Source organism: Mesoplodon mirus, assembly GCF_964341445.2.
Source record: "Mesoplodon mirus genome assembly, chromosome: 14".
Classification (NCBI taxonomy): Eukaryota; Metazoa; Chordata; class Mammalia; order Artiodactyla; family Ziphiidae; genus Mesoplodon; species Mesoplodon mirus.
In genome coordinates, this window is record NC_138990.1 from 55948359 (window position 1) to 55960604 (window position 12246).

Consider the following 12246-nt stretch of genomic DNA (forward strand, 5'->3'; position numbering starts at 1 on the left):
TGCTCCTGGTTCACTAGTTCATATAGTAATAATACACGTATCGTTTGCATTGTTTTCTTTCATCTTTACTGCTTTGTTTGTGGTTTGGTACATTAAAGGTTTAATTATGAAATAAACTTGAATATGAAATGCAATCTTTATTTGATAACTACTAAAGCTAACTGTGTACTATTAATATCAATGACAATTAAGTTTTGACTTTTAGAACTCATTCTAAGGTATTTTTTTCTTAAAGCTTAAGGGGTTTGGGGGGAACAAATTACCACTTTAACTGAGGGAATACTGTAATTAAATTCTCCCAAATCAGGCAATTTATAGCCACAGACATGACCCTGGCTGGCTATGAGAATGAGCCTCTCAGATCTCTGACTCCAGGGGAAATACTTGACTGTGGGCCCCAGCTGCTGCACTCTGAAATCTATCACTGTGCATGGAGGCCACACTTCTCACTGGCTGCTGCCAGTCAAAGAGCACCACAGGCATACTGAGGCAGCCCTAGTCCTGGGAGATGAGGAATTTCTGTGATAGGCAACTCTGGCTCAAGGACTTCTGAGGTCTCGGTGAACTTCCTTAGAACTACGACACTTTCACCCAGACTTCCTTCCTTACCTCTCTCCTTCACTTGGAGTCAGACTTACATCAGTCTGACAACTCTCCTTGCCTGTCTTCATTTTCTCTCACACGCACTTCTCCTAATAAATTTCTTGCATGCTTAATCCCATCTTGGCATCTGCTTCTCCCTTGCAGCATTACTTTTTTTTTTCTATTTTTCCATTTCAAATGAATTATTTGTTTCCCTATTTGCTAAAATAGGATACACCAAACATGACAATTCCAATGCCTTTTGACTGGTAAAGATCTCAACTAACTCCTTAGTAAGTATATTCTTGAGGGGACAAGATCAGAACTTCATACAATTCAACATATGTACTGAGCACCTGCTATACATGAGAAATATGCTAAGCATTACAGGGAATACAAAGGTGAGTAGGGTCTATCGTGCTCTCAAATAGCTCCCAATATAGTGGAGGAGAGAAGCCACAGATACAAACAAACTTTAAAGGGCAGATTATCATTAAGTACTAAAATTGAAGTATAAAGTACTAAAGAAATTGAGAGATTCATTCTATTTAGGGGATGGAATTGTAGTAGAAAGCCTTTGTAGAGGAGATGGTATTTGAAATGTACATTGAAAGACATCATCAGGGCCTTCATGTTGTACCTGCCTGTAATTAATAAGGACAATCCAACAAAGATGCCTTCCATGCTTGCACACTTGACTACCCACAATGTGTAAATTCCTCCTATCACAATTCTCTCTCACCTTCTCATTCCCAGAGTACTGATGGTTTCCTAGTTCCCCTCCAAAGGTGTTCCTCTCCCAGTATCCCCCATTTCATGACCATTACCACTTAGACTCCTATGCCATAATCCTGGGAATCAGCTTTGACTCCTCTCACTACCCTGTCATTCAACTACCAATCTACCTCTAAATCTAAAATCTGTCCACTACTTCCCTGGTGGTGCAGTGGTTAAGAATCCGCCTGCCAGTGCAGGGGACACAGGTTCGAGCCCTGGTCGGGGAAGATCCCACAGTCCGCGGAACAACTAAGCCCGTGAGCCACAAATACTGAGCCTGCGCTCTAGAGCCCTCAAACCACAACTACTGAGCCCGCATGCCACAACTACTGAAGCCTGCGCGCCTGGAGTCCGTGCTCCGCAACAACAGAAACCACCACAATGAGAAGCCCGTGCACTGCAATGAAGAGTAGCCCCCGCTCGCCACAACTAGAGAAAGCCTACGCGCAGCAATGAAGACCCAACGCAGCCAAAAATAAATAAAAATAAAATAAAATCTGTCCACTTTTTGAAATGGAAGATGCCTATCATGAGCATCAGGCACATCTTTTGCGTCAAGATCTGATGAGATGCCAGGAAGAATTAAGACGTGTGGAAGAACTTCACAATCAAGAAATGCAGAAACGTAAAGAGATGCAATTAAGGCAAGAGGAGGAATGACGTAGGAGGGAAGAAGAGATGATGATTCGTCAACGTGAGATGGAAAAACAAATGAGACGCCAAAGAGAGGAAAGTTATAGCCTGATGGGCTACATGGATCCGAGAGAAAGAGACACGAGAATGGGTGGTGGAGGAGCAATGAACATGGGAGATCCCTATGGTTCAGGAGGCCAGAAATTTCCACCTCTAGGTGGTGGTGGTGGCATAGGTTATGAAGCTAATCCTGGAGTTCCACCGGCAACAATGAGTGGTTCCATGATGAAGCGACATGCGTACTGAGCACTTTGGGCAGGGAGGTGCGGGACCTGTGGGTGGACAGGGTCCTAGAGGAATGAGGCCTGGAACTCCGGCAGGATATGGTAGAGGGAGAGAAGAGTATGAAGGCCCAAACAAAAATCCCCAATTTTCAATGTGGTATCTAGGCTTTCATTCCAGTTTGTTTTTGTCTTTTCTTGTTTAGATACCAATCTTTTAAATTCTTGCATTTTAGTAAGAAAGCTACCTTTTTATGGATGTTAGCAGTTTATTGACCTAATATTTGTAAATGGTCTATTTGGGCAGGTAAAATTATGTAATGAATGCAGTGTTTGAAATGGGATTTTTTTTCCTTTTTTCCTGCTTTTTTTTTTAACTGTATACTGTCCCTCAATTTATGGCAGTGTACCTTGTGCCACTGATTTCCAAAGTGTACCAATTTTTTTTTTAACTGTGCTTCAAATAAATAGAAAAAATAGTTAAGACTTTGATCTTCAACTTTGCCATTCATGCTTCTATGCACATTAGGCTAGGTATTCCACTTGGAAAGCATAAGGGTGTCTAGGCCTTTGAATGGCATATGCCATTTCTGGGAAATGTATTTGTAGGCTAAGTATTGCTTTCTACATTTAAGTACCCCCTTGTTTTAAAAAGAAGAAATGCATATTGAAGTAGTTTCATGATTTGATTTGTTTGGCATTATAGGAAGCAAGCCGGTGCTAAGTATTTTTAAATGGCTATGTAAGCAAAGCTGAACTGTAAATCTTCATTCAGGAATGTGTATTAAGATTATGGAATGGGTATAAGACTATTGGTAGGGGGAGAAAGTGGGTATGACTTAAATGGATCTTTTATGGCCCCATGATCTATCCTTTCCTTGCAAGTTTCTGAAGAACAAATGGAAAGATCATTTTATTGCATTCCTCCATTCTTGTTTTTTAAAGAACGAGTCCCAAGCCCTACGAACGGCTTGTATTGAACTTTCACATTTGAATTAAAGATTGTTAAACATGAAAAATAAAAAATATTAAAAAAATTTTTAAAAATCTGTCCACTTTTCTTTATCCCCACAGCTACTGCCCTAGTCAAGACTACCATCATCCCTTCCATGAATTGCTGCAAAAGTCCCCTAACCTACCTTCCTGCCTACAGTTCTGCTGCCATTTAATCCAGGCTCCACAAAGCAGACAGTGATCCTTCAAAATTCATATCTAATTATCAATATCCTGCTTAAAATCTTTCAGTGGTTCCTCACTGCTCACCAGATAAAATGCAACAATTTGGTTCACAAGACCTGGCCCCACGCTCCAGACTCCAGCTACTCAGAATTCCTAAGATGCTGAGCTCCTCTTGGACTCCAAAGACTCTTTGGACCACAAACCCTTGGAACACACTTCCTCCTCATCCTCACCTGGCTAACTCCCACTTCCACTAAAATGTCACTTCCTTCACTCCCAAATATAAACATACAAGGATAGTCTCCTAGCTTCCTATTGCCATCCCAAGACCATTACTTCTCAGCCCTTTCCTTTATGGTCTATGCTGTCTTTTCATTATCTACCACCTTTAAAATTATTACTTTTTTATACAGCAGAATCCTTTTGTCAAATGCAATTCTACACAGAGCCCCAATATGTAAAAGAGTTAAGCTTCTCAGCCAAACTCAAGGAGTTTCAAAACCCTCTTCATTCAGCCTCCTTCCCTCCTAAGACACTGCTTCCCTAAAACCTAAGGTGCAGGACAATTAGAACACCATTGTCTGTATTATACTGCCTACCCAAAGGAAGAAACACAGTACAGTGGAAAGAGTTGTCTTTGAAGCTAAACAGACTTAAGTTCAAATCTTGATTCTACTCATTAGTCACAAGATCTTGAGCAATTTGCCTGAGGATCCATTTCCTCATCTGTAAAACTCAGCTGTAAAAATCACCACCTTGAAAAGTCAATGGGTAGAACAGAGATAAGTAAGTAAAGTACCAAGCATAGTGCCTAGAATACTGACACAAAGCAGGAAATCAATGAAATACTATCTGCTATGGCTTATCCAGAAAATGTAGGTTAACATTCAAAATCAATTAATGTGATTTACCATAATATTGACAGAATAAAGGAGAAAAACCTTATGATTATTTTAAGAGACACAGAAAAATCATTTGACAAACTTCAATATCCATTTATGATTTCAGAAAACCCCAAAACTCTCAGAAAACTACAAGTGGAAGGGGAAATCCTCAATCTGATAAAGAGCATCAATGAAAACTAACATCATTCTTAATGGTGAAATAAGACATGCTTTTCCCTTAAAAATGAGAACAAGGCAGGATGAGCACTCTCACTACTTTGATTCAACACTGTAACGGAAGTCCTAGTCAGTAAAATAAGAAAAAGAAATAAAGAAATAAATATCAGACTCTATTTGCAGATGACATAATTATGTAGAAAATCCTATAAAATCTACAAAACAACTACGAGCAAGGTCAAAGGACACAAGATCAATATACAAAAGTCAGCTACATGCTTTTGTTTTTTATTCAGATATATCATCTTTATTAAACAACTTTTTTGAGTTTCATAATGCCTTTCTTTTTCATGCATTTTCGGCATACTGAAGGACTCAATGCATATTTAAGGACTTCCAACTGATAACAATATAAAATTTCTGAAACTCCCTCTCTCTTTCCCCTTAGAAGTCTCTCTACTTCATCTCCCATTTGGACTAAATTCTCTCTAGGCCTGGGCACATCTGTCACCCTGCAACTTCTCTTTATTGCTCTCCAAATTTTCACCTGTTGTTTATATACTTGTAGCAAACAACTGGAAAATAAAATTTTAAAACAATTTACAATAGCATCAAAAAACAAAATATTTCTGGGCTTCCTTAGTGGCGCAGTGGTTGAGAGTCCACCTGCCGATGCAGGGGACACGGGTTTGTGCCCCAGTCCGGGAAGATCCCACATGCTGCGGAGTGGCTGGGCCCGTGAGCCATGGCCACTGAGCCTGCGCGTCCAGAGCCTGTGCTCCACAACGGGAGAGGCCACAACAGTGAGAGGGCCGCACACCGCAAAAAAAAAAAAAAAAACCCACAATGAGATACCACTACACACCCACCACAATGACTAAAATTAAAGACTAATAACACTGAATACTGTCAAGGATGTAGAGCAACTGGAACTCTCATACATTGTTGGTGGGAACATAAAATGGTATTACCACTTTGAGAAAAGGTCTGGGAGTTTCTTATAAAACTAGCAGACACTTACACTATGAGCCATTTCTCCTGATATTTACCCTAGAGAAATGAAAACATTTCTACAACACAACCTGTATAAGAACATTCATGGCAGCTTTATTCATAATGGCCCCAAACTGGAAACGTCCCTGGTATACATCCACTTGATAAACTTCTGACGTGTTCATATGATAGAAAAAAGGAATGAATTCTTCATAAACACAATCTCAAAAGCCTTTCCAAAAATATATACTGTACAATTCTATTTATATGATATCTTAGAACAGATAAGATTAACCTATGGTAGGATGATAGAAGATCAGAAGAGCAGTTGCTTCTGGAGGTTGGGGGCAGGAACTGACTGAGAAGGCACATGAGGGAAATTTCAGGAGTGATGGTAATGCTCGATATCTTGGTAGAGGCATAGGTTGTATTCATTTGCATTCATTAAGTGGTACAATTAACATTTGTGTATTCCATTATATGTAAATTTTACCTAAAAAACAAAAAGAACCGCAAATACTGAACTCTAAGTTAATGACATACATGCTGAAGTGTTTAGGGGTAAAGTGTACCGATGTCCACAACTTTGAAATCCATCAAAACGTAAGATGTATTGGTGGATGGATAGAGAGATGGATAGGCATGTGATAAAGCAAACGGTAAAATGTAAATTATAAAATCCAGGTGTAAATTGTAAAATAATTCCTTACCTGCTCCCATTACCCTCCTCTTCTAACTCATTGAGATTTCTAATCCATGGAGCTCTCATTTACACCTCCATTATGTCTCTTATAGCTTAACTTCCAATCATCTGAAATATCTCTATTCTCTTCGTCTCTACTGCAGCCACCTGCAACCAACTACCCTTCTCTACCCATTTACCTAAACTGATGAGTGCTGCCCGAGGAAAATCTCACAACCACTAGACCAGTGAATGCTACTCCAAATTTCTAACTTCCACACTCAGCACTGCTGAGCAATTCCTTTCTCATTCACTGGCTGGCTCCTTCTCCAGACTCCACAGCAGCAATTCCAAAACTGGATTATGCTTCTTAAACTCCTTACTCATTTCTCTTTCCTCACTCTACGTAAAGGATCTTGCCTTTCATTCCATCATGAACATAGTGGCTACCGAGCATGAACTACCTGCTCCCCAACCTACAAACCCATTTTATCTCACCTCCTCCCACCTCAGAAGAAAGGATGTCATCACTCCTGCCAGAGGCAGCGGATCATCATCAATACTGCTTAAAAGTGCAACCTCTGTAACCAAGTTATCCTTTCCAAACCTCAGTTTTCTCTCTTATAAAATAGAGACAATAATAGTATACTGTGAGGATTAGAGAACACATGCAAGGCACTTAAAATAGTACCTGGCAAATAATTCAAGGCAAATCCCACTGCTGTGTTCCTGAGCTCATCTTGTTCAGTATCTTCACTAGCATTCTCGATCAGCTCCTTCCCCAAAGCCTCCTAACATACACAAGTTTCCATCACCTTCAAATAAAAAACAAGTGTCTTCCCCAACTTGAATCCCCTTCTTGTCACAGAAGTATCTCTTTTCCCTTCATTTCCAAGCTTCTAGGGGCGAAAAAAAAATCTGAAGAAACTCATCTGTTCTTGCTATTCTTTTTCCATGCTCTTCCATCTTCTATCCTCACACCGAAACTGCCTGGACATAAGTGACCCCTAAGCTGTCAAATCTAACTAACACTTTTCAGGCCCCTTATTTGACTTTTCTATAGCCTGATACAGTTAATGACACTTTTCTTGAAACTCCTTCCATTCTCAGCCTCTCAGACACTAGGGTCCCATTCTTTCTACCTGACTCTTTCCTCCTTAATCTCCTTTACTCATGCCTTTCCCTCTGCTCTCCCCCTACACCCTACTGTCCATTCTATTTCCCCAGTTCTGATGCCAGCCTTATTTCATTCTTATCTCTAATCATTTTCAGTGGGTGGCCTCATCTACTTTTTTTAACACCTTCTTTGAGGTACAATTAACATACAATAAATTGCACATATCTGAGCTGTATAATCTGTTAAATTTTAATATATGTATACTCTCCTGAAACTACTGGTACAATCAAGACAAATGAACATAAAAGCCTCCCCCCAAAATAACTACTTACTTGCTTTTTGTCACTGTGGATGCATTTTCTAGACATTTATAGTATATAATATGGTGTTTTTTTGAGGGGGCAGGGGGTGGTTTCTTTGGCTTCTTTCATTCAGCTTAATTATTTTGAGATTCAGCAACGTTGTCTTGTATATCGATAGTTCATTCCTTTTTACTGCTGAGAAGTATTCCAATGTATGGCTATATCACAATTTGTCTATTAATTCACCTGCTGATGGACATTTGGGTTGTTTCCAATTTTTTGCTGAACACAACTGCCATGAACGTTCATATGTAAGTCTTTCATAGGATATAAGCTTCGTCTATGCTCAGGCTCTACTCACACACCTGGAAGTCCCAAATCTGTTTCACCAGATAACAACAACCAGTTGCCAGTTTGACAAGTCCACCTGGATAACCCAAAATGACTTTTAAATCAACAAGTTCAAAACTCATCTTATAATGCCACTCTTTCCACCCCAGCAGGTTCTCCTCCTACATTCTCTATCCTGACTAAAGGCACTCAAACCAGAAACTTAAGAATCCTCCTACTCTTACCATGTCCCCCAATCAATCAGTGAGTTACCAGATCCTGTCAATTCTACCTTTTAAACATCTCTCAAATAAAATCCATCTCCACACGTCCATCCTAATTCAAATGCATATCATCTCTTGGCTGGACTATTAACCCTAGCCTTCTTCTAACTTTTCTCCTTACCTTGGGTCTCATTATTCTCCAATCCATTTTCTATTCTATGGCCAAAGTGGATTTTCTAAAATTGAAATTTTATGTTACTCCCCTATTTAAAATTCCTCAATGCCATCTATCCCCTCAAGATAAAATTCATACTCCTTAGCTTAACATACAAAAAATTCTCTAGAAATCAGTTTCCTCTCCAAACTCATCTTCTGCCACTTCCCATCATGTTTGAACTTAGTCATTTCTGGATGATGTCAATTACCTTTTAATCCTTAGTGCTGAGAGCAATACTTGGTCTGCAGTAGGCACAATATGCTTATGCAATAGATAAGGTAGGACTTAGACTAACAGATATATTGAGACCTTCTGGGGATTTTCAGGAAAAGTAGTAGTCCAGTCTGGCTGAAGCATAAAGTATATGAAAGACTATGGTAAGCAATCCATCCAGAAAAGCAGGATGAAGCCAGACCATAGACCACCATCAAGTTTATTCCAAAGAACATACACTTCATTCTATGCCCTCAAAAGACATCAACGGTTCTGAACAAGAGTGTGACACATTCAGAAGTGTCCTATAACTTCTGAAATTTGAAAAATAGATAAAGGAGAGGTGAGGGGCAGTGAACTCAGTAAAGAGGCTACAGCAGCAGTCTGGGAAAGGGGACTCAAGAGCAGTGGGAATAGGGGGAATAGATTAAAAGAACGTGTCAAGGGGAATGAAGCTACAGGCTCTGACTGGGTGTGGGCAGTAATAAGTCATCAGAGATGACTCCAAAGTTTTGAACCAGTCAAATAAAATAATACAGCTAATAAATCAAGAAGAATTTTTTTTAATAGGTGAAAGGGAGGGAGCTGATCGTTTTGTTTGGGTTTTCCCTACCCTTTCATTCAAATTTAAGTGCCAACCAGGTGGCAGGCACTGTATACATGGAGGATAAAACGAGGGTAAAATATCATCCCTGTTCCCAAAGACCAGCCAATCTAGTTGGGGTGGGGAACTTAAACAGGAAAGAAATAGGACCTTAAAATTAATTGTTAAGTGCTAGGCTAGGGTGCTAAAAGAATATTTAGATTGAAAGAAAGACTATCCAACTCAGGCCTGAGGATCTGAGAAAAGATCTGAGGTCTAGAGAGTCCAGAGGATGAGTGGTGTTAGGCCAGGCAAAAGGCCGTCCAGATGAAGAAAACCTGGATGTTCAAAGAGCCTCAGGTTAGATAACACAAGTTGATGCATCTGCAAACAGTACAATAAGTCTAAAAGAAGATATGGAGATATCCACAGGAAATGTCTAACAAGCAGATGAAAATGCAGGTTTTGAGCTACCAAATATATTTTCAACCTGTCTTTGGTGGCTTAAAATCATCTTTAGTGGATATTTTAAATAAGAATTGGGAGAATCTCACACATCAGCAAGACTGTGTACACTTCCACCTTCTCCCATCACTTCTACTGTCAAGCAAGGGTATCTCTGCTTAAAGTCAAAGCGGGTTTATATAAATAAGCAAAGAGGACTGGTGGGGACTGTGGAAAATCTGAGATAGATAGATGCCTTGTTTAAAGAGGGCAGCCATTTACTCAGCTCCAGCAGCTTACTGCCTTGCTTGAATGCTGGCCCAATGTGGAGAGATCTTCCTATTCTCCAAGAAAAGCTCAAAATTCAGATTTTATGTAATACCTCCCATTTGAAAATACTGGCATCTGATTACATTAAAAATAAAACAACACTATGCCAGCCAAAAAAAATGCTTCTGTGGACAGATTTCAGCACGGGCCACCAGTGTGGCAGAGTTAGACCTGGTCTGCTAAATCCTCCAGTGCTCTTTTCACTACCTCATAGGACCCTCAACTGATAGGGTTTCATGGTGACTCCCATGGGATAGGAGCTGCTTGCTTCCAAGCAAAACAGCCCCAAACTGATAGTGCTTTATTAGTTCTTTTATATATTTTCAATAATTTTTGTCTCTTCCCCACCCTGGTCAGGATACCTGCTTCTAGCATCACTGAGACTTCCTACTCCCCTTCTATTACAACCTAAGATGGCAAGCTTGCAGGTAAAGCAAAAGTAAACAGAGTGAGAGCCTGACAGGATTTCTAATGAATAAAGCAGGTAAGGCATATGGCAAAGATTTGGTTTTCTTAGACAACCATTATCACAGAGATATCTGTGACTAGTCAGATACCTGAGCAAAAAAGTCAGTAACTTATATTTGAAATATATGAGCAAATTCTACTAACAAACCAAATAGGTTCCATTGTGAGCTACCAAGAGAGGGAGAGGGAGAACATCGCAAAAGGGAAAGTAAAAGTTGCTGGCCTTTGAGAAATATCAGATACCTCTTAAAACACAGTTTTTTAAAGTATAAATGTTTAAAAGAAAAGATACACTATAATCTCAACTCTCAGTGAGGAATAAAAATATTTTTAAATCAGATAACATGAAGCATTCTTCGAGCAACAAGAAATGGGGATTTAGAAACACTATTAAAAGAGTAAAGCTATCCCTATATTTATAAGAAAAGGTAAAAGGAAAACAAAAAATAATCTGATAGTTTTTAATATTCATTCAGAGATCAGCTGCTGATGTTTTAGTGTATTATTAAGTCACAACGTTGCTTCAGAAGCTCTGAAAATGTAACAACATTTCCTAATTATACTAAAACGTGTAAAAGTACAGATCACGGGGTATATAACTTTAGATAACAATGTGGCAAACTCGAAGAAACACAGAAATGTTAAAATTTCTAATCAACAAACCGAATGACAGTACCAAGATTCTGAGAGAGAGAGACACGGAAGGGGGGGCGCGGGGAAGGAGAGAAAAAGAGAGAGAAAGGGAATGAAGGAAAGCAAGGAAGGAAGGAAGGAAGGAAGGCCAGTGGCATGTGCACCCGCCCCTGTGAATCGGAGGAGTCGGGGAATTCAGGGGAATGAAGAGTGATTACAGAGGGCGAGCAAAGCAGGCCCTGTTCCCGCTGGCAGGCGAGCTCTGCAATTACTTAGAGCAAGCATTATGGCCAGAGCATTCTGGAGCCCACTTAGACGAGCAGACTGGACACCTAAAACCGGAGGCTGACAGTCAGCAGCTCCGGGAGAGCACCGAGAAGGCGGAAAAGTGGCCTGCTTTGACCTCCACTGAAAACGGAGGCTCCTCCAACTCTCGTCTCTGAATCAGGGGCAGGGCAGTAAGCTCTCAGCGGTGGGATTCTTCGGACAAACTCTCCCAGGCTCCCTGCGGCCTTCCCACACACCACACCGGGCGAATGTCAACACGGAGAGCCAGCGAGTGTGAGGGAACCTCTCGGTGTGCGCCGTCCTTTCTGGGAGGCGGTGAGACCGGGAAGAAAGACGGCTCCGCGCGCGCCCCGCCTCCCAGCCCTTCCCCAGCCCCGGCCCGGCGCCCTCGCAGGGGCTGCAGCCGGGAAGCGGGGTCTCGCGCGCTCCTCACCTTTTTCAGCGCAGGCACCAGCAGCCCCCGCCACTTGGGCGCGTTCTCCTCGCTGAAAAACTCGTACGGCAGCTGCTGCGCCTGCATGGTGCCCCCGGGGCGCCTCCGGGTTGGGAGAGGGGCGGCGGCGGCCGGGCCGGGGAGCCGCGAGAGGGCGAGCTCTTAGCGCGGAACAGGGCCGCGGCCCCACCGGACGGCCCGGCCCCCTCGGGGCGCCGAGCGGCCGGGCTAGCCCCGGAGAGGGAGCTGGGGGGCGAAGCCCGCGCCCGGCCACCCACCCGACACGGGCACCAGCCGCGAAGAGCGAACGCAGCCCGGAGGCGGCGGCGGTGGCATCCCGCACCACCGCCCCGGGGCCGGGCCCCCACTCCTCCCCGGCCCGCTGGCGCCGCCCCGGGTTGCCCTCCGCCGCGGTCGCCGCCCGCCCGCCCGCCGGGGCTGCGCTCCCGGGCCCGGCCTGGCCCCGCGGCGGAGCC

At 42.2% G+C, this 12246-nt stretch overlaps 1 protein-coding gene across 2 annotated transcripts in view; it reads right to left on the bottom strand.

Moving 5' to 3' along the window:
• SOS1 (SOS Ras/Rac guanine nucleotide exchange factor 1) overlaps positions 1 to 11939 on the bottom strand; it is a 140632-nt gene extending 128693 nt beyond the window's left edge. For both annotated transcript variants that reach the window (XM_082642697.1, XM_082642696.1), the window contains exon 1: positions 11771 to 11939. In XM_082642697.1, coding sequence (XP_082498823.1) covers positions 11771 to 11857 — 87 coding nt within the window. In that variant the 5' untranslated portion in view covers positions 11858 to 11939. The remainder of the gene's footprint in view (positions 1 to 11770) is intronic.
• Positions 11940 to 12246: the final 307 nt, after the last annotated feature.